Source organism: Dicentrarchus labrax, unplaced genomic scaffold (genome assembly GCF_905237075.1).
Source record: "Dicentrarchus labrax unplaced genomic scaffold, dlabrax2021, whole genome shotgun sequence".
Lineage (NCBI taxonomy): Eukaryota > Metazoa > Chordata > Actinopteri > Moronidae > Dicentrarchus > Dicentrarchus labrax.
In genome coordinates, this window is record NW_026136705.1 from 24,582,017 (window position 1) to 24,604,958 (window position 22,942).

The 22,942-nt window shown below is 40.6% G+C and overlaps 1 protein-coding gene across 2 annotated transcripts; it reads left to right on the plus strand.

Annotated features, from left to right (window-relative positions):
- The first annotated feature begins 637 nt into the window (after positions 1-637).
- On the plus strand, positions 638-21,126 carry sec24a (SEC24 homolog A, COPII coat complex component). 2 transcript variants are annotated; one of them, XM_051400612.1, is made up of 24 exons: positions 638-1,022; positions 5,723-6,388; positions 8,501-8,665; positions 9,001-9,078; positions 9,597-9,659; positions 10,159-10,325; positions 10,857-11,044; positions 11,660-11,762; positions 12,308-12,434; positions 12,856-12,965; positions 13,225-13,337; positions 13,643-13,761; positions 14,146-14,201; positions 14,457-14,663; positions 15,130-15,253; positions 15,766-15,924; positions 16,362-16,535; positions 16,708-16,818; positions 17,973-18,148; positions 18,258-18,395; positions 18,760-18,864; positions 19,221-19,313; positions 19,541-19,644; positions 19,738-21,126. In XM_051400612.1, exons 1-24 carry the CDS (start codon positions 962-964, stop codon positions 19,850-19,852), a joined length of 3,522 nt encoding a protein of 1,173 aa, XP_051256572.1. In that variant the 5' UTR covers positions 638-961; the 3' UTR covers positions 19,853-21,126. The 2 variants fall into 2 exon arrangements, with proteins under 2 accessions (XP_051256572.1, XP_051256573.1); XM_051400613.1 differs by lacking the exon at positions 9,001-9,078.
- Positions 21,127-22,942: the final 1,816 nt, after the last annotated feature.

Consider the following 22,942-nt stretch of genomic DNA (forward strand, 5'->3'; position numbering starts at 1 on the left):
TTCACCGTCATCTTTCCGGCTGGACTACTCACTTATACTCTTCTTCTTATTTTTTATTTTTTATTTTTTATTTTTTTTTATATAAATACAGTGTTTTATCAGGATAACTGTGACTACCAGTTAAGATATCGAATAAAAAAAAATAAAATTATCAACCACAAAACGATGTCTCACAGTCAAGCTATCTGGCTGGACTACTCACTTATACTACTCTTCTTTTTTTATTTTATTTTTTTTTAAATATAAATACAGTATTTTATCAGGATAACTGTGACTACCAGTTAAGATATCGAATAAAAAAATTATCAACCACAAAACGATGTCTCACAGTCAAGCTATCTGTCCCGTGAAGTAATTTATAATACCCTTGTAATGCACTTAAATGCGCACTTTTTCTGTGTGTTTCAAATTACTTTTTGGTGCTCGTTTGAAATCCATACAGACATATTATTGTGGTTTTACCCGATTTAAAACACACCCCAGCTTAAAAAAAAAAAAAGTGCTTAAAAAGAAATAACCGCACATAAAACAGAAGATTGTGCTCTCTCCTCTTGTTTCCAGTACAGCGGTAAATCCAGAGCACAGGAGGAAATGCCACGTGTACACACTGCGCATGCCCGACGCTTTTTACGTCGCTCCCGCTGGGTGATCCCAACTTCCGGTGAAAGAGGAGAAGCGTCTCACACGATTACTCCCGACAAGGCCCATCGTTACTCACTTCTACGGGTTTCGGTAACAGCCATGGCCCCGTGACCGCTAAACAAGTCGGCTTTTTTTTTTTTTTTTTTTTATAAAACAAAAGCAGAAATAAGGAGACGTCGCTCTGTCGTCAGAGGTTTAAACGTTACCCCGCAACTGCCCAGCTAGGTGGCTAGCTCCAGACGCAGCTAGCTATTCGCCAACCAAGCACCTTTAAATTAGATCTCTCTCTCTCTCTCTCTCTCTGGGTGTCTGTTTCACGATGTCAACGGCGGGGTTCAACTCTCAGAATGGGACCGGACAGGGACAGGCATACGCGAACGGTGAGTTTCAGTTCACATGTTCAGGGTAAAGTTAGCTGACATGTAGCAAAAGCTCGCTCAGCGTAAGTGACGAGCTAACAGCTAGTTAGCGGCTCTTGGGGGTTTTCTCCCTGTGGCTAGTTGCTAGCTGTTAGCAGTGACTTAAGGTGAGCTGTCAGGTGCAGTTAACGCCGGTTAATCTCCACCTGTTACCTTGCTGACTTAAGATTGGCAAAAAAAAATAGTTGCTGTGGCTGCGCTAACGCATACCTGTGCTGCTACCACCATTTAGCCGGTGTTTTGCTACGTTTTGTTTGGTAAACCAACAGGTTGACAAACCAAAATGGTCAATTGACACGCATCGTAACGCATGTGTTGGGATGTCCCATCTTTAGTATATTTAGTAAACACAGCGGTGGAGATGTGATCACACCATCAACACAGTCACTTGCTCTTTTCTTGTCACGGCTAACAAGAGCTTTCACTGTCATATTAAAACACACAGCGAGCTTTGACGTGCTTTTTCTCCTCGGGGGGGGTTTTTCTTGTGTGGTTCAAGTTCCAGTGATTAATGTCATCCTTTGGGTTTGTGTCACTGTTGTGCAATCAAATGTTTAGCGGGCTGAAATAGCTCGGGCATGTTTGCGTTGTAAGTTTTACTGTACATGTGGCACATTGGGGACGATCCAAATATGTCACTGCTGAGCTTTCTCCAGACTTAACCAATACCTGCTTCAGTTTCAGGTTACTCACACATATGTTTAGAGTTCCTGTGGATGCTGAGGAGAAAAACAAATATCTAAACACGTTCAGTGGCAGCTGACGAAAGTGTGATTGTGTAGAGCCTTCAGTGGCTTTTCTTATCTATGTGTGTGAAGGAGCTTTCTAGTGCTGCGCAGATGAAGCAATTGCAGCTCCAGTTTATAATGTCTCCGTGGTTTTATAAAGCTATGGAAACTCGGTGTCTGTACTTCCCTATCTACTTTGAATCAGATTGGTCACTTAATCAAACTCTGTCCTTTGAGCTATGATCAATCTGAAGACAATGTGTTACTTAAACAAACCGTGGAAACACGTCACTGAAACTTGACGGGATGAGTTTTCAGAACATTACTTGTAAATGTATTCTTTTCGTGGGATGTCTATAATGTGCATCCAAATAGGATTAAGCATTGTGTAGTCAACCATCACTAAAAAAAAAAAAAGTGTGTATATATTGCCACGCCAAAATGTTTTCACATGTAGTATCCACAAGTGATGCACATACAGTGATAATATAGTATAGCCATAAGCTTCGTGTATAAAGACTGAAGGCAACTGTAGTGAACCGACCTACTGTAAACTCGACATAAGCTCACACTTGAGGATGTCTTCTCTTGACGGATTTATATTTTCTTGCATAGTCTTATCACATAACCCACTTTATGTCAATGAGGCCAATAGTTATAACCGGCTGGATGTGGATGAAAGCGTACAGTAGTAAAGGATTTCTTGGTTGACTTAGTAGTACTCACCAGCAAGGTTAAACATGTCAATCTGCACTGTCCTGCTATAATCAGGTCTGATAGGCATTTAACACTCACAGGACAGGATTAAAAAGGAATAATTGCATTATCCTACTTTCATTTAGAAAGCTCTTTATTTTAACTTGGAATGATCAATTTTATGGTTGGCTTTATACATGACTGTAGTAACGAAATAGTCTTTAAACGTCCGTTAGTTGATTTGTGATTGGCTGAGAGGTCTGATTCCACATCAGACTCTTTCTGATCGAACAAGAGCTGTCACTCTAGTTCTAGGGCTTTAGTTCTTAAAATTTCCTTGCTCTCTGGAAGGACAAAGATTTGAGGTAGATTATGTGCCTTCATCTATCTTTGCTCATTCAGAAGAGTCGTTTTCTAATCCCTTCTCACTCTGCTGACTTAGCTCTGCTTCCAGTTATGTAGTGCAGGACTGAGTGAATACGAGTGAATCTGTTTGCATTATGTAATGATTTAGAGCGCAAACAACAACACGCCGATGCTGCTCTCTAAATACTGTTGCCTGTTATTGTTAGATATTTGTATAATATATACATTTTTACATAATAATGTAATAACAATGTTATATATAATTTTCTATAAATTGCCACTCATGTTTTATATCTTTTTTAATTTGTTTATTGACTAGCAGTAGGGATGAGAACCGGTTCCAGTTGGAAACTTGTTCGAAATTGTCTGATCCACTGGAATTGTATGTCTCCGAGCAATTCCTCTTATTGATAGCGCCACGGTTTTCTAACAGTTGCACATTGTAAAACAATGACGTCAAACCCATGCATCTATACTGCTGGAAACTTGCAACAATCTCATTTTGGAGAAGAAGAGAGCGTGGGTTCATTTCACACCAGCAATATCTTAATACCAAAAATCTCGCCATGCAGGCAAGCTGAGCAGAGTTTTTCTTTGACTAAGAGAACCGCAATGAAAATGAATGTACAAATATTAGGGATGGAAATTGAGAACCTGTTCCAAATTAAACTGCAGTTAAACAGATGAGCTTTTGCATACACACGCACACGCATACCTTTTTTCTTCTCTTGTTTTTTCCCTGAGTTCAGACTCAGAGATAATAAAATAGTTGCACTGACGCTTTTTTATTTCCCCCCACAGAAAATTGATTAAGAATCAATAAGGGAATTGTTTAAGAATCAGACCGATAAGCAAAATCATCAATGGCATTGGTATCAATAAAATCTATTTCCATCCCTAACTCGCAGATAACTCTTTGGTTGCTGTTGGCAAGATCTTGCATCATCTTCTATTACAAAAAGGACGAATACGGCTTTCATATTACGACACCATGGTTCTGGGTGTTGATATTTGTCATTCAGGAAATTGATAAACATATGCTACATTTTTAGTATTGGTTCTGCACAATATGCAATCAAAGCATTTTTAATGGTGCAAAAGTATCTTACTATGACTACGTTCAGTCGGGTAAGGTCAGACCTGGCTCCACACTCACTGTCACTTAGGGCAGATCATGGTGAATTAAATCCAGGTAAGGGGATTAGACCCTGGGCTCTCAGTTCATTGGTCATTTGGTGGATCTCAGTGGTTTTCACTTGGTGTCGTCACAACCAGTACTGTGACATCTGTTTTCCATATAATGGTCTTAACTGTGCTTCAACCTTTAACCCAAAGATTTGTTTTAATTAAAAGGCACTTTTAATCATCACAAAAGCCCCTTTCAGACGTGGAATCCGTAACATTGCTGCCTTCATCTGTCTGGGAAGCTTGTTGCTTAGCTTTTGAACTTAAGACTACCTTACAGAAGTGATTTTTTTGGGGCTTTTATTGCTGAAGATAGACAGGAAAGGGGAGCAGAGAGATGGACACGCAGCAAAGGGCCGCAGGTCGGATTCGAGCCCTGGGCCGCTGCAGCAAGGACTCAGCCTCGGTACATGGGTCGCCAGCTCTACCCACTGAGCTAACCAGGCGCCCCCAGAAGACCCTAACCTAGAGAGGTGTAATCCTTGTGCACAATTTGGGATGAGCACAGCGCTCAAAATTAAGGATGTCCAGTTGTCTCAGGGATAATAAAAATAGCACCCGGGACACAAAGATTGTTTGGGAGAATTCCAGGACAGTACAGAAATGTATCATTACAAATTAAATCATTACGTTTATGCGTCATGGAATATCATTTTAATTAAGTGTTCAAATTCAGAAAATATGAAGTTGCGGAAGCTTTACACTACATCGCACCAGATTTAGACACACAGTAAGTTATAGAAAGTAGACTTTGTGATTTTTCAGACCCTCCTAGTGACTTTATTTCTAAAAAGCAACCTATGACAAATTTAACAGCTTATTCAGACCATCAGGACAAGAAATATATTCTAATCTATTATATTATGTTGTAATTCATTCCCATGCTGTTCAGAGTAATCACAGTCCACAGCTCTTTTGCCAATAGCACCAGGGTCTCTCCCTCTCCTCTTGCGTCAGTAGTTGTGGTATGTGGGCCACGTTTGAGCTTCACTCTCTTTCTGTCTGATCTCTTATATAGCTTCTGGAAATGTTCAGATATTTTGTTTGACATTGTCTCACTCTTTCTCTCCGGATCTCTGGATTACCTCATTTGTAAATAGTTTGTTTGAGCTTGTAAATATTTAAATACTTTGTTTGATCTTCTCCCTTCCCTTTTGTAGCTTTTTACCTTTTTACTTCAAATATGCTGTCTCCCTGTAGTGAGTTTGGGATTATTTGGCAAAATAATAATAATGTTTAAAGTGTATACATACATTTCCATCTCTGTATAACAATCAAACAGGTTTGCATTTGCACTGTAGTTAGCAAGGATGCATTTATTGATCAAACAGTTGACTAAAAGAATAATGAAAACTGTTCTCTGGCGATTTTAAAATGTTAAAATTGAGATATAAATGTAGGGAACAACTAGCAAAACGTCCATGGCGGACCAGAGTAATTGAAGTGATATGAGTTAGTGAAACAACAATGGAACATTTTTCAGTTGAAAAGACGAAACAAGAGAAACAGAGACGAGTTGTAGCTGACATTTAAGAGGTGAAGTCTTAAAGGGCGTTGGTGTGATTTTGATGGCTGATCTGTGTTCTTTTGGATATGAGAAATATGTAATAACTAAGTAACCATTGATCTGTTGTATTTGACTCAGAGTCTCCAACATACCCTTATTTTTCATCATCTCTTTCCCAGGTCCATCACAGAATCCAGTTGCCCTACAGCAACTGCCAGGGGTTAGCTATGGTATGACTCACCAACCAAACTACAGTCCAATGCAGGCCAAAGCTCCTGCACCACCCGGCCCTGGACTCTACCCCTCTGGGCCCTACCAGCCTGTTCCCCCAGTCAGCTCCTACCAGCCTGTTCCCCCAGTCAGCTCCTACCAGCCTGTTCCCCCAGTCAGCTCCTACCAGCCTGGCCCACCACTGACTTCCTACCCAGCTTCTCCAGGCCAGCCACTGTTGACCAGGCCCCCAATGGGAGGGCTTCCATCCCATACCCCTCCTCAGTCTGCCAGCCCCAGCCCTGGACCAAGGCTGCCCCCTGCACAGGCCACACCTCCCCCTCCCTCGGTGTCTTCTAGTAGCTACTACCAAAACCCACAGCAGCCGCAGCCCATGGCTCCATCTTGGCAGTACAACACAGCTCCCCCACCAATGGGGCCACCCGCATCCATGAGCACACCTCCCCGTGGCCCTGTGGCTAATCACGTGAATCCTGCTGTAAGCTCAACAGCACCGCCACCACCGTCATCAGCGGTTTACACCTCTGCACCACCAGCCCATGTGTCCCACAGTGCCACCCAGCCCCCAGGCCCAAGGATGCCCCCCACCTCTGCACACGGATACACCCAGCCAGGTATGAACACAAAGGCTCCACTAAAGTCCAAACTGTACAATGTTTTTATTTTAAAATAAAGGATATACACTAATTACACAGAAGAGAGGACAATTTCCAGTTTTATCAAATGAGACACTGATGATGCAGACACTCCTTGAGTCAAATCAATAAAAAGAGGAATCATCCTTTTCAGGTTTCAATAAAATTAGGCCAGTGCACTTCCGCCAGTTTATCCTAGGGTCCCCATCACCTATCCACTGTCATTTTTAAAGATACATATGCTTTGTTTTAAATGTGCCCGTCCAATAACTTTTCCCTAGCTCAATTACTGTGTCTTATCTTTTTTCCCTGTCATTGTCTTCTTCCACTGGCCTATACTGCAGATATCCATATCTAGAATACTGACATGCTGGAGCTGGACATTGCCCTCTGCTCCTGCATTGAACATGTTGGCTTGCTTTTGCCTCTGGCTCCCTCCCAGAAACAGAGACTCATGTGCTCTGAATTGGTGCAAAGTTCATACAAGAATTTAATTGTTTCCAGTGTGATACTTAGGTAGCAGTATGACGTGGCTTTAAGGACTATTTCAGATTTTAATTTCAGTTTCTGGTGCACGTTGTATCGCTAAAATTATTGCTTTCTACTGGTGGCGTTAGCAAAATGCACACAATTGTATCTTCTGGGTATTTGGAGAGATTCAGTTAGTAGTTTAGTTTCTTGCTGTGAGAGATAAAAAGTTGTCTCCACTGAGAAGTATCTAGCTCACAGTGTCAAACATAAGGCCACTCATAGAGTATCTCAGTAACTTTTTTTGCCAAGTAGTCATTGACATTTTCTGTTGAGGAAGTGGCTTTGTTAAGTGATATGAGCCTTCTACGCTGGTTGTGTAATCTGCAGTCACAACGTCTGAATTACTTGTCATAGCATTTAGTGAATTAACCTTGATTTTTAAAGCTATCTATAGTTCAGTGCTTCTGCATAGAAGTAGAAGTCACGTGTTCGCCTCAGTCTGCCTGCATATCTGTCATTCTTATGGTTAGACTGGCTTGAGAATTGCTGTTTACATTCACACCCCCAACTAGAAGAAGAGTCTGATTGATTTTAGTGACCTTTCCCCCAGCTGCACCATCAGGGCATATCTTCCCAGTACAATGGTGACAGTGAAAGTAGCAGCTAACTGGAGAAATTATTGTGGAGATGTGTAGTCTGCTGACTGCTTTCTTGCTTTCTTGCTTTAAAATGTCACACGTGTTACAGGCAATTCTAAAAAATGTCACCAATAATATAGTAGGACAAGTTTTGGCTCTATTGTGCTGCTGAATGTTTCCTACTGCAATTGTATACGGTTTATTCCCTTCAGTATGAACAGTCACAAAGTGTTTCAAATGATAGTAACATGTCGCTGTACAGATATGAAATGTAAAACATAAATTAATCTTAATAAATAAATAATCTTAGTCTTTACTCTCTTAGCCGCCCTGAAATGATAGATTCTTCCCTGTAGATAAATAATAAGTATACCATGCCCTTAGTGAATGGTGTATGTATCCTTTATTTAGAAAGATGTGTTGTATATACCACACTTCCCTTGTTTATTGATCAATAAATTATTATTTGAGTGCAGACAAATTTGATTTGGCTGGTTTGTCAGTAGAGATGGACATGTCCCTGTCACTGTTCTGACATAAGCTGGCTGAGGGTCAGTATTGCCACCAGCTGTTGTCGCCTCTAGTTAGAGCTTATAATGTTACACATCAGTGATGCCTCATATCTCTTCTACATGTTATGTGCCAACACCACAGAGTGCTCTTGCTTTATATGACACAGTAATGTTGACACAATTTTTGCCTTAATTACCTCACTGACAATGCAGTTTCACCAGATGATTGAGGGGGTGTGTCATCCTCTCTCAAGAATTGCTGCTGAAGCCAAGTCAATTGAAAGAATATTATTCAACAACAACTTTGATGTGTGATTAATCATATTAGTAATGTATTATAAAAAGTAAAATAGTTCCAGAGCTTTGCCTACTATTTTGTCACATTTTATATAATAAACAAGTTATTGATGAGTCAGAAAGGAAAAATAAAAAGATTAGAAAATAATGAGTAGTTGTTTTTTTTCCACCAGGCACTGTACCTCCACCAATGAATCCCATGGCCCCACACACATACCAACCAAGCAGAGCTCCCTATGGCCCCCCACCTACAGGCCCACCACCAACCATGAAAGCTACACCGCCTCCCACTGGACCCCCAATGGGCAATGCCACACCTCCACCCCCCAAAGCAGTTGGTAAGTTTTTTGTTGTTGTTTTGTTTTTTAATCTTGGCACATTCGATATTTGTGGTAAAGGTGCCATTGGCCTGGTATGAGACTGGTGACCAATTGCAGATGGTCAGATAGTCGTATAGCAATTCCCCCACACATTAGGAAAATATAGTGTGTTATTAATGGGACATTTAAAATACAACTTTTTGTGGGTCTGTGCCAATTGTAAAATCAGAACGCTGTCAGTGATGATCATGATATCGCATCATTTTGGGTCTGTAACTGTATGTAAGCCAGTCAATTTTGTTCTGATCACCTTCCATTGTTTCCCTCCCTCCCTTCCTTCCTCCACATGCCAGCTCAGTGTGGGGGGGTTGTTAACAGCACTCTGTCCCCCACTGAGCCCGACTGCCAGGAGGGGGATATTGAATGTCCAGGTGTGGCCAAATCTGTCAGTAGCTGTTAGATGTTATGTCAGTGCTGTGATGCCCATCCTGTCCTCTCTGTGCTTTTGTTCGTTGTCTCTAGGGATGTACTCATTTCTTTTTTTAAATTGATACCAAATATGAAGCTCTGCAGAGTCATCTGATACCGAGCTCCAATATGTTTCTTTTAGAAAACAATGTAGAAAGCTGGGTGTTAGTGCTTCTTTAGCCCAGTATTATTTTAGTAACAGTGCATGCCTTGTACTATATTTCCTACTGGTAGCTTGTTTGCCACTCTCTGTCATCTTTTTCCTCCATATCACCCATATGACCTCAAATAGGCCTTAAAACACCATACATCAACTCCCATCATCATTAGTATTGTTGTTTCAGTTCTCCTTTGCATCCATCTTATATGCATCTTCTCCTGTAGATCATTCCACATCCATTGCCTGTGGTTAGCACACCGCATAGAAATATTATATATATATAAAATTATTCACATCACATCTGTGTTTGCTTTGAAACAGGAACTGTGGCTGGCAATGGCCCCCAAGCACCAAACAGCTATAATCATGTTGACAACAAAATGGGTAAGGCCACATATTAGATTCTTTTTGCACCAACCACATGTACAGTCTAGGTTTACCAAGTAGGGTTTCATAGCAGCTACACACTTGCAGTAAATTGACAAACAGTTCTTTCAGTTCATAGGAGTTTTTGGAGAAGGCAAAGCATTTCTAAAAAGTGTATATTGTCCCTTTTTTTAAATTCTACTTTCAGCTGTCCCAGACTTAACCATTGTCCCAAATTAAAATTCTAACTTTATTGACTCACTCTGGTCGACCATGGAAGTTCTACTAGTCATTCCCTTTACTCATTTATGAATAAAAAAAATATGAATAAAAAATTTGCCACAATTACCATCAGTATTCTTTTAGTCATTGGTTGAGTTTCTGTTACTGTTTGGTCTTTTTGCTGGATTTATTAACCGCAAGAAAACTTTAGAATAAGACCACCCTCATAATTTTAAGGTCTTCACTTTTTCTGTAATTTCATTCAAACTGAACTCATTTTGGTTCCCTTCCACAGCTGGCCTGCCCCAGCCCGGACCACCGGGTCGGCACTTGGGCCACTACCCGTCCCTCCCCCCTGGGTACCAGAATACCTCGACCCCCCACAACACCACCTCCCCCATGCATCCTGCGATGCAGGCCGCCACTCAGCCTTACACTCAAGCACCTCAGCCATACCAGCAGGTGAGTGGAAGCCGTGTTATGAGTATTTCCAGAGCATTTTGCATATACTGTTTGTTTTGTATTTTCCTTAGTGGTTGTGGAATAATGTGCTCAGCCATTTCTGTCATTGATTTGCTTTTCACCTAGTGCAAATGCAATGCAAAACCCTTCTGTCTGTCCAAGATCTATGGAAATGTTGAGTTGTCACTGAGATATAAATTCTGTGCAATTGTAGAAGCAAAGCTGACAAAACCAGGAGCAGTTAATTTACCACAATCACAGAACTTTTATTTATTATGTGATATACTGTAGTCAGTGTCATCCATGACTGGCACTGGCTGTGGCATGAAAAGATTAAAATTCTGGAGGACATATTAAAATCCCTGTGCTCTTTTGGCATTGAAGTGGTCAGGTTTGGGGGCAGTGAATATCAGCAGATTTTGACACCAGTTGGTCAAAGCATGGGTGGCTATTAATGCTAGATGTTTTGGCCGTCACAAGCTTTTGGTTAAGTGGATCAACTGAATAGCTTGTCGTTGTCCTTTCTCTTAGCCACCTGGTGGCCCAGGGCCAGCCCAGCTGAGCCCGTCCCTGGCGGCCATGAGCCTCCAGTCCAGCACTCCAGAGGCCCTGAGAGTGGTCAACCTACTTCAGGAGAGGAACTTGCTGCCACCACGACCGATCCCTGCCCCGACACCCTGCCTCCCACAGGACCTGCAGAAGATCAATTGCAACCCAGAGTAAGCCATGGTGGACTACTACTGATAGCATGCATCTATATTTATTCTCTTTCATTTGGTTATTATCCTTTTATAACTGTTTCAGACTATGCAATGTAAGTCTGTGTAAAGAAAATAATTAAAGGCATCTATAGTGGTAATTTTGCATTTTAAATTACTACTTACAGTGAAGAAGCAATTGTTAACTGTGGTTTGGTTACCATATGTTCAAATGTACACATTTTACAGTAGATCAGCTAGCATTTTTTGTCTCTTTATATGTTGCCCTGTGAGTTGCTTTTCAGAGAAAACTATTTTTTTCATTGGACTGATGTTCATGCATTCACTTAAGCAGGGTCAGTCATTCTGGGGAAAGATAGTTGAGTCTCATTTCCATATTGTTGAATACTGATGCTTTGGGCTTTGTTTATGCGTTAGGATCCTCATTAGCTGTGCCCTAAAGCCCAGCTAGTCATCAACAGCCGGTGGCTTGAAATAGTTGATTGTTTGGTCTCATTCCTCTGTGGCTCTTTGTTTGTTTCCCATTTACCATAACCAAATGTGTTTGTATCATGTCTGTGAAACATGATCTCTGCATGCAGCTCAAGTACTTTGCACTTCTGTGTATCTCTCCAGGGTTTTTCGTAGTACGCTAACCAGCATCCCTCAGACCCAGTCTCTGCTCAATAAAGCAAAGATGCCACTGGGCTTGCTGCTCCACCCGTTCAAAGACCTCTCGGTAAGTTCAATATTTGATGAGCACACACATCAGGCAGTACATTTACATCAACTTAACTAACCTTGTTATTGTTATTTCTCTGTAATAACCACCCATTTCCTAGATGTCATGTAAATGTGAAAACTGGTTTACTAAGTTGGGGTTAGGCATTTAGAGGAACCTTGTAACATATTTCTGTGGCAGCAGTGTGAAGGGATGAAAGGAAACATCGTAGCATATTGACATTAAAAATCATCTACAGCCTCATCCTCAATTATGCTTCTTAGATTTAGATAAAATTACCACTACAATTGGATTTTTTCTTATTAACCCCCCCCCAGAATAGGATTTGACTTAATACGGCTCTGGGCAAAATCTGCCAGAATGAATTCACATTGTTCCTGTGTTAATTGAGGACACAGACGACAGAGTAGTTGCACAACTTGGCCAGAAACAAAAAAGTCTTTATTGAAATGCCAGTTACAACAAGCTGCTAACAAGAAAATGAGTTTGCCTGGAAGCACTTCTCACACAAGGGTTGGTTTTGTTCTGTGTTTTCCTTGCAGCAACTTCCTGTGGTGACATCCAGCACCATCGTCAGGTGTCGCTCCTGCAGAACATACATCAACCCTTTTGTCTCTTTCCTGGACCAGAGGAGGTGGAAGTGCAACCTGTGCTATCGGGTCAATGATGGTAAGAGAAGTGATGAAAGAGATATGATCATCTGAAAAAGCGACTGTCAGTGAGGACACAGGAAGTGATCGACAAGTACAGTTTAGCAATACAAATGTACAGTATTTCCATTAAGTAGCAAATGGGGAAAATAACGAGGCTAAATTATTTTTCTTTTCTGGGAGCTGGTTGTGATGACCCCAAATTCCTGTCTTTTTTAATGAAACTGAAAAAGATCACTCTTAGTCAATGCTTTTGCTTCTAATTTATAGTTTTTACTTTGTTTTAGATAGATCTGGAGACGTATACATGTTTATGATGTTTATGACTGTGGACTTGAATAACTACCCTCTTCTTACTTTTTTCATGCTCATGATTGAGACTTGAATTACTAAGTACATAGTGCGCTATTTAATACTATAACTTGTGTGTGTGTATGTAGTTCCAGAGGAGTTTATGTACAACCCAGTCAGCAGATCATACGGAGAGCCACACAAAAGACCTGAGGTCCAGAATGCCACCATCGAATTCATTGCTCCTTCAGAATACATGGTAGGTTTCAACAGCTTTATTGACATTGGTCCTGTTCAGGATCTCATCACTTAATGCATGCTCAGTTTATGTTTGCTATAGCTAATTTCTGTACAGGTGTTAATGCCAAGGCATTGTTTTATGAACAAACAAAATTAGACAATTACATCCTAAATTACATGTATGTAATGTGTGTACAAATTGTACAGAAATCTGTGTGTGATGGTGTGTCTTTACTGACCTCGAGTTAAATTATATGTGTTTGCCCTGATTTACCCAGCTGAGGCCACCACAGCCTGCTGTTTACCTCTTCGTTCTTGACGTATCCCACAATGCAGTGGAAACAGGCTACCTGAATGTGTTCTGCCAGTCACTGCTGGACAACATCAATGCGTATGTACAACATAACATGTCCAGTTATTAGGGATGTTAAGAAGAGTGCAGGGCCTTCTTTGTATTTTCATGTTGTGATTTTAAACTACATAGACTGTTACACAAATTCAGTTTTAACATTTCATGTGTAGATACATTTAGAATTCCTTAATTCAAGGTTGTTTATCTAAGGTTTTTTAAATGTTTGTAAATACACTTGCTTAAAAGAAGTTAATTGTTCCCCTGTATTAATTCAGCAGTGAATATATCTGCCAGAATGGCAAATGTGTGTGTAACGTGTGTGTGTGTGTATGTGTGCGTCCTAGGCTTCCTGGAGACTCGCGGACAAAGGTTGGCTTCATCACCTTTGACAGCACCATCCACTTTTACAACCTCCAGGAGGGACTTTCCCAGCCTCAGATGCTCATTGTGTCTGACATTGAAGGTGAGATGCAGCTGACAGCAAAGGCCACGCGTTCACTACTACAGCAAAACTGAGCTAGACCAGCTGTATGCAAACTTACTGCAGATATTAACAGTCACACAGTCTGCCTGGATCAATAATGAGTGTGATGTTATGGGGGACTCTTGCCTTCTCCTTTTAGGTGTAACTTGTGCAAAATTACTAAAATCATAAAGATGTTTGGACTGATGTTAATGATGTCAAGTTTGCTGCATCACAAACAACTACTCTGTTTTTATGTTTATATTTATATATTACTTAGGTATTATTAGATTTTTATAGAATATTGTTAGTCTCATCGCTATTATAATACCAGTGCATGTGACTATTATATTTGTTTAAATAATAACCTTTTGTGCTCCACAGATATCTTTTTACCAACACCAGACAGCCTTTTAGTAAACCTCAATGAATGCAAAGAGGTAAGACATTTTCAATTCAAGCAATGTTGTAAACCTGAGTATAAGGTGAATAACAGTCCAGAACCGATGGATTTTAAGCTGAGTTTTGTCTAGGAATTCACATTAATATCTACTGTGAGTAAGCAAAAACTTAAATTGCACTCAGTCTGACCTCCTTGTAGATGGAATAAAGTTGAAATGAGAAACAAATGTTTTCCTTCAGGGATCAATAATGAGCCACAAAAATGAGATTCACTCCGTGTATTTGTTTCTCAGCTTGTGCAGGATCTGCTGAAGAGCCTGCCAACTTTATTTGAAAAGACCATGGAGACCCAGTCTGCCCTCGGTTCAGCTCTGCAAGCGGCCTTCAAGCTGCTGTCGCCCACCGGAGGGCGCATGTCCGTCTTTCAGACCCAGCTGCCGAACCTCGGTGTGGGGGCACTCCAGTCCAGAGAAGACCCCAACCAGCGGGCATCTGCCAAGGTAAGAGCTCTGATTGTACACCTGCTGCCCCATGTACCAGGGCTGAGTCCTTGCTGCAGTGGTCATGGGTTTGAGTTCGACCTGTGCTAGCTATTCCCCACTTTCCTGTCTATTTTGTCCTATCAATAAAGCCAAAAAATCCCCACCCCCCCAAAAAACAACAAGAAAATCAGAAATAACAGAGGATTACAGATCAGTCATTGCACAAAAGCATACGATGGTCTTGTTTTGACTGCTTGTTTTTGCATTTTCACTGGAAAAACCCCGACAGACGAGGCCTAATGAAACGGCTCATGTCATAAGTGTGCTGTGACCTAGTCTTGGGAAGTCATGGAAGAGTGATTGATTTTTACAGCCGGCCCCACATTCAGGAGAGATCTAGTTTTCTGGGTTTTCAACAGTAATAAGACTCTTTGATTTTGACTAATTTTAAGCACATGGTCTCATCTGACGCGTTTTCCTTCAGGACATCCAGCACTTATCCCCAGCGACAGACTTCTACAAGAAGCTGGCTCTGGACTGCTCCGGCCAGCAGGTGGCAGTTGACTTGTTCCTGCTCAGCTCTCAGTACTGCGACCTGGCATCGCTAGGTAAGTCCCTGACAGAATGGATGGGAAGGAGGGAGAGTTTTTATGGCTACCGTAGTACGCAATATTGGGTATTGCTAATTTAGGTTTGGCCGGGAGAGCCAAATTTCTAATTTAGTTTGTTTGTTGTTTTGGTTTTTACATTTGAAGCTTATGTGAAAATATTATGATTTTTTTGTTATGACTTTATACTTTTTTCAGGCTTATGGCCTTATTTTCCAAATAAATTGATCTCTGGGGACAGAAAAGCTTTGGAAAGCTAGTAATGGAACCTGTTGCTCAAAAATATCAACTCCTTTGTGGGTTTTAAAACACTAAGTGCTCAAAACGTGGATCATTAGTCGGTGCAATAGCTGAAAAACACAGCTCATTTATCTATCAGTGGTAATGGAAAAAGACCAGCAGCAAGCACAGGGGGAGAGAGTGAGAATTGGTGGGTTCATCATTTCAAAACTAAGACAATCTGCATCTCATCTTTGCCTCATCTGTCCTCTCGTGTGCCTTCTCCCTCCCAGGCTGCATATCTAGATACTCGGCAGGGAGCGTTTACTACTACCCCTCCTACCACCACCAGCACAACCCCGCACAGGTGGAGTGCTTCCAGAAGGATCTGAAGAGATACATAACCAGGAAGATCGGCTTTGAGGCCGTCATGAGGATACGCTGCACCAAAGGTCCGTTGGCACAAGAGCTGGCACTGACTTCAATATGTATTCCCACATGTGACTTTTTGAGAACTTCAAATTTCTTTCCTTTCTGATTAGTACATGTTTTTTTGATGTTCCCCTTTGTGGTTTAATTGTATTGTTGTTGTTTTCTGCAGCAACTATTAGGATTGGTTTATGTGTTTTCCTCTCTGTAGATAATAGCGCTAGCTGCTGTGTTAAACTTAATTGTTTTTCATCGAGAATTCAAACAATTATTATTTCAATGATTTTGATGCGTGCTTATAAACAATACAGCCTTTACATTCCCTGAATGTATTCAAATATTCCTGATATATATGATGTATATTTAAAGTTTAAAGCACAAATACGTTTTTGTTGTTGTTGTTTATAGTTTGGTGCTCTCAGTCCAGTTTGATTGATCTCGTCTCTCCGTCTCTCTGCAGGTCTGTCCATCCACACGTTCCACGGAAACTTCTTTGTGCGCTCCACAGATCTGTTGTCCCTTCCCAACGTGAACCCAGATGCTGGCTTTGCGGTTCAGATGTCCATTGAGGAAAACCTGGACGACATGCAGGTTGTCTCTTTCCAGGCGGCGCTGCTTTACACGTCCAGTAAAGGCACGTACACTCACTCTCTCACTCTCACACACACGCACACACACACACGTACGCACGCACGCACACACATACAGCCAAGATTGTTTTTTTTTTTTCCTTCAAAGCCACTGTGAAAATTGGAAATAATTCATCTGTATCTCTTTAGTTTAAATGTAAGTATTTTGTCTTACAGGAGAGAGGAGGATCCGTGTCCACACCTTGTGTCTCCCCGTAGTCAATTCTCTGTCAGACATCTTTGCTGGGGCTGATGTTCAAGCCATCAGTGGACTGCTGGCCTGCATGGGTATGTACCACAGTATCTATCCACATCTTTTGAACATCCCCTAAAGACATGTCTTAACACATAAAAAATACTCTGCTTGAAATAGTCATTATTTCCACAAAAAAAAATCCATCTAGATTCTGCATACCTGCCATAGCATCTAATTTTCTTTTCACAAACTTGTTTCACAATTTAACATGAGCTGAAAAATGATTCTGCAATGTAAAATGTCCATTTTGTCAGTTTATAATTTGGGAGGGTTTCATTCCTGTGTATTGTAACTTTGAACAGTAATGTGAAGATAAAGTAAAAACGTTATCCCATGAGTTCTGTCTTAATGTCAGTGATCATTTTCTAGATACTTGGATTTGTATAAAGCATCCCTCTGAAATTATTATCCATTGTTACAGTAAATAGTCTTCCGATTGGCTTGATACTGAATCGCTGTAGGGTTTTCATCCACTTCACTGTTATTAGCACTGGCAGATGGAGATGAGTGGTGACAGCTGTGGTTACCTAGCAACCATCACATACTGAGCAGTCAGATCTGTCCCAGCTCATGTCGCATCTTACAGAACAGACGCTGATATTCTTCTGTCTTCAGAATATGGCACAGTATGGCTCTGCCACTGTTGTTTGTGCCTTATTGCGACTGATAGCCCACCGCAGTTCTAAACTGCTCATTAATGTACACAACAGTAAATGTCTTCAAGTTGAGTTTAACTTTTAAAAGGCTATAATATGCAGCTATTAACAACACATGCCTTAAAATGATCATGAATTTATAAATCACATCAAACTGTATACATTTACTTTTCAAAATCCCACCATACTAATATATAACTAGTGCTTGCATGACATAAGGTTTGGGATGCATATATGCCATTTACAGCATGAGAGTTGGGCATCATTCATTCATTTTGAAGAAGTTAATACAAAAAACACTGGTATGTGATTATATTAGAATTATTATAGAATCTCTTCAACTATTATTATTATTATTATTATATGTCTTGGTTTCCAGAAAGATAGATAAATACCTGTGAAAACTGGTGAGGTTAATTTTGTTACTACTACTTTGTAGTCAGAAGCTCCTACACATTGTTGCTTTAATGAATGAGAATCTGACTCCTCCTGACAGCTGCAAATATGTCTCCCTCTCTCTCCCTCTCCAGCTGTGGACCGCTCTGTGACAGCCAGTTTGAGTGACGCCAGAGATGCAATGACGAACGCTGCCATTGACTCCCTGACGTCATACCGGCAGTCTGTGTTGACCATCCAGCAGCCCGGCCTGCTGGCCCCAGCCTGCCTCAGACTCTTCCCCCTCTTCATCCTTGCCCTGCTCAAACAGGTCAGCTTAACTTAACATTTTCCTGGCACTCAAGCTTTTACTCCCAGGATCTTGTGTGTGTTGAGTCTTCATTGATCCAGTTTCATTTGTTTGTGTGTCCACTTTGCAGAAATCCTTCAGGACGGGTACCAGCACCAGGCTGGATGACCGGGTGTTTGCCATGTGTCAGCTGAAGTACCAGCCGCTGGCCTACGCCATGTTGATGATCCATCCTTCTCTGTACCGAATCGACGATCTGACAGATGAGGTGAAGAGGATGAAATTTCTCCTCAGCACCTGCACAATTTAGCTAGTGTAGAGAGTTTTCTGAAAGTAGTGACCCTAGATTTATGTTTTTTATCTTTTATGATTAAGACTGTATGAGTAACCTTTGTAATGATGTTTTTTTATATAGCACACTGATATGTGGTAAAGCAGTTTTGGTAGGGAAGCTAAGTCATTTTTTGCTGTTGAAGACCAATTTTTAGTCCTTAACAGCTAAAACTCTGAATTCAGTCTAGGTGTTTTATTCTTGGCAGTTGGCTGAATTGGAACAGGCATCCCGATATGTTTCACAGTTATTTTAAATGTCTCCCTGTTACTAAGTAATCTTCTCTTTTCTGCATCCTCAGGGAGCTTTGAACATCAGTGAGCGAACCATCCCTCAGCCCATACTGCTGCAGCTGTCTGTGGAGAAGCTCAGCAGGGAGGCAGCTTTCCTCATGGATGCTGGAACGGTATGACGCTTTTTTTAGCACTCATAAAAAGCCAACAGAAATACAAAGCTGATGTCTCAAACCTGGCTGAATCCTGAGGAAAAAATGTCTGTTTCATTTAATCAGTTACCACATATTCCTTTGTTACTTTTGTCAACCCTAAAGAGGTTTTGGATATAGCATGTGAATAAGAGGGGTAATGATAGCATTATAAGGACTTAAATTAGATACAGGAATTAAAAGATCCAGACAAGCTTCCGCTTTTATCTCTCTCATATTTCAAGCACCAAGTAATGAAGTGTGTTCACAGTGAATACTACAATGCTTACTATTTATCCGTGATTATACTTAATCTATCTCTTATTCTGTTCTAATAGGTGATGTATTTGTGGATCGGACGGAACTGCAACCCCAACTTCCTCTCACAAGTGCTGGGAGTTCCCAGCTATGCTTCCGTGCCTGATAACCTGGTAGGCAACCTCATGTGCAGCTTTCACACTTTTTCTACCTGCTGTGGTCATTTTTCACTCCATCACTTTTAAACCGGTATCTGTGCCCCAGTAGTTTCCAACAAATCGTCTTTAGGATGGTATAATGGTCACATCTGTTAACTCACACACAGTTCAGCCGTTCAGTTTTACTCACTGCATCGTACCCATGATGATGAAAACCTGACCATCGCTCTCTCCTCTCACAGTTTATGCTCCCAGAGCTGGACACTGCCGAGTCACAGAGAACCAGAGCTTTCATTGGTTGGCTGAGGGATCAGAGGCCGTTCTTCCCCTCCCTGCGTGTGATCAGGTGGGCATTAAACCCAGCCAACACCTGCTTGTGGATTTTAATTTTGGCAAGCAGTCTTTCATTCTTTGCTCTTTTATCATTTGTTTCTCTCAGGGACGAGAGCCAGTGGAAAGCCAGCTTTATGCAGAACATGATCGAGGACCGAACAGAGTCGGCCCTGTCGTACTACGAGTTCCTGCTTCACCTCCAACAGCAAATCTCCAAATAATCTTCAGTGGGGCTCTGGAGACGAGGGAACACTGAAGTGAGGACATGCATCTGTGTGTGTGTGTGTGTGTGTGTGTGTGTGTGTGTGTGTATATGTATATGTAGGTAGGTAGGTATATGGTGTGTGTGTGTGTGTGTGTGTGTGTGTATGAGTGTATGAGTGAAAGCAGTGGGGCTAAAGGAATCTCCAGCTGTGGTGCACCATCTCTCTAAGGAAAAGGTCCTGAGCTGAACTGACAGGAAGCGTCACTCAAATCAAACTATGTGATGGACAGTGTGCGGACAGAGAGTGACAAAGAACTGATTCTGATGCTTATTTAGCACTTTTTACCCAGCTGAATCAACACGTTGGAAGAAAAAAAAAAAAAAGAGGCAAGAAATCCATGCTGATGATGATTGTGTGTGTCGATGATGGGATGAATCAGTGTTTATTCTCATAGAACAATGCTATCTTACTGAGCTATCGTTCAGATACAGTTCAGGCAATGGATGTGTGAAGTGTTTTTGTTCAAAAAGCACAGTTGTCTTTACAAAAACAAGTCAAAACGTATGTATGTATGCTTAAGACTAGGTTTGTAAGGATGTTTAGTATGTCTGCGCTCAAAGACTGTTATTGGATGTCACCAGGAGTGTTTCTATACAGAACACCTGAGCTCTAACAACACTCTAATATCGTACCCGAAGGACAGAACGTGTGCTTTTTATTTCTCAGTCATTATAATTGTGTGTCGAACAAATCCGTAGACTCTGTCGTAAAAAGGCAGAAATGTTAAAGGTGTTTGATGGTGGGTCAACCTTGCCGTCATTGCTGCCTTGAATGTGTGGACTTGGCAGTGGAAAGTCTTTTTCATTGGTCTGATCTGTCCTTCAGAAACTCTGTCATCTTTTCTGTCTTTGGACATTCAGAACACCTCTGACGACATTGCTGTTCTGTTTGTTTATTTCTTTTTTTTTTTTTTTTTTTCTGATAATCTAATAATTTATGAGACTCCCAGTCTGATTAAATTCTATAATTGCCTTGTATGGGAACTCACTTTTTATTATTAAACCTCTGTTCAAATACAGACTCTATATATGAAATATTTTAATATAATAGGATATGGGAAATTCTTTAACACAGACATAACAAAGCCATTGTGATCTTTTAATCATGCTTATTGATACTTGTATATTGAAAAGACTGCGTTATATAAAGATGAAGAAATGCTGATGATTTTAGTATAAACATTAAGGTGAAATGACGCTAAGAAAATAAAATGTTTGGGACTTTTTAAATGTAGTTTTGTGTTTTGGTGGGTGAGCAGTGTTTATTCAGTGAAAATGAAGACTACAAAACAATATGGACCAATATAGTCAATTTTTCTCTTGACTGGGTGTGAATTGAAGGTTTTTGATTTGGTCTGATTTCATACAGTTTGTAATCTATGTATTATATAAGCAAAAATGTATTTAGAAAACAGACAAATATGTTTTGGTCTTCATGCACAAAATTGTCTTTCATAAAAAAAAAAACGTGATGAAAATAAAAATAGCCTGTGTTTGTACAGAGTACATTGCAGAGGTGTGGACTCAAGTCACATGCCTTTGACTTGACTTAAGTCATGAATCAAATAGACTTGACCAAATCAAAAAGACTTGCAAATTGACTTTAACACCAACGACTCGTGACGTCCCTTGTCCACAAGAGAGAGAATGTGTGGATTCACAAAAAAATTTAAGTCGATGACATGACAGCACAAAGACTTCAGATCAGTGGTGCCGCTAAGGCGTGGCCAGGGCCCCTCTGATACAATCACTTGGCTCCCCTTTTTGAGTCACATATCCATAATATGCTTCTGAGTGATGACTAATATTGTATTATACAATGGGTACTATTAATTTAAATTAATAGTGTAGAAAATCACAAACGCACTCGGCCACTTTTGACCGTTCACTGCGTCACACTCCGACCCCTCCTCTGGCATTTTGTTTTGCTGTGCCCCCCAACTTTGAAGCTACTGTGGTGTCACCCATTGGTTTGCGCAGTACCTTTTTGAAGCTTCGAGTTTGGAATTAGGGCCATCGCATCTTAGTGTTTTGCAGCCAGCAGCGGTGACGTACTGTGAGTTTAGCTACACTTGGTTTTGACTCCAATGAACTAAAAGGATTTTAGGCAAATTTCATGTGTTGAGTTAGACGGACTCGCTGAGAATGACTCATCAGTCACAAGGTAGCCACTCCAAAAAGCATGCTGTGCTTTATCGCATGGGAGAAGACTTGAAACTAGTGATTGAGACCATAAAATCATTAGGAAACTGTTTATTGAGCTAATAAATCAAGTGAAAAGAAGGGTCATAAGACTTAATACTATCTTTTTTGCAGCCCATGGAGCTGCCACCTGCTGGTCATTAGAAAAAATTCAGGTTTGAGACACTGGCGTTGGCTTCACTTCAGAGACCTAGGAAGCTCTGTCCAACCTTTAGTAGCCCCATTTGGCCACACCTATGAAAAATCTCTGGTGGTGCCACTGCTTGATATCCTCTCCAAACCCTTAGAATAAAAATGATGTTATTTGTTTGAATCAATTCACTGACAGCCGATCAAGTTGCATAAGCTGGACGGGAAAGTGCGTTTGGCAGTGTAGTCTAGCAGACAAATAACAGGTGATATTCCTCAGATTAACACATTCAGATGCAAAGACTGCTGTGGTCAACAAAAACTACAAAACACAAAACAAACGGCTCAGAAATTTTTAAATTGTAATTGTGTTAAAGGAATAACAGACCACGGCACATCTGATCATTGTGCTTTGGTTTATTTGAAATTAATAAAGACATATTTTAAAAAGCATTTATTATCTCTGTAAATTAACTGTTGCTCTATTAAATGGCCGTCAAATGTCAGCTATAAAAATTATATTTTAACAATATGATGTTACTTGTTAGATCATTCGGTATCAAAATTGTAACGTGTCCTTTTAAAGAAGAAAGCTGGCTGTATATTGCATTAATATAACCAGTGACCAACAGTATATATAATACTAGATGAGGTGAATCCAACATGCAGTTGTTTTATATCTCATTTTATACATTATCTCTCAGTTACTTTCTTT

Excerpts from the sequence above, each read along its gene's own strand:
- sec24a (XM_051400612.1), top strand. The coding sequence starts at position 962 with ATGTCAACGGCGGGGTTCAACTCTCAGAATGGGACCGGACAGGGACAG. Across the intron at positions 12,435-12,855 it reads GTGCTATCGGGTCAATGATG|TTCCAGAGGAGTTTATGTAC; the intron begins GTAAGAGAAGTG and ends GTGTGTATGTAG. Across the intron at positions 14,202-14,456 it reads ACCTCAATGAATGCAAAGAG|CTTGTGCAGGATCTGCTGAA; the intron begins GTAAGACATTTT and ends TTTGTTTCTCAG.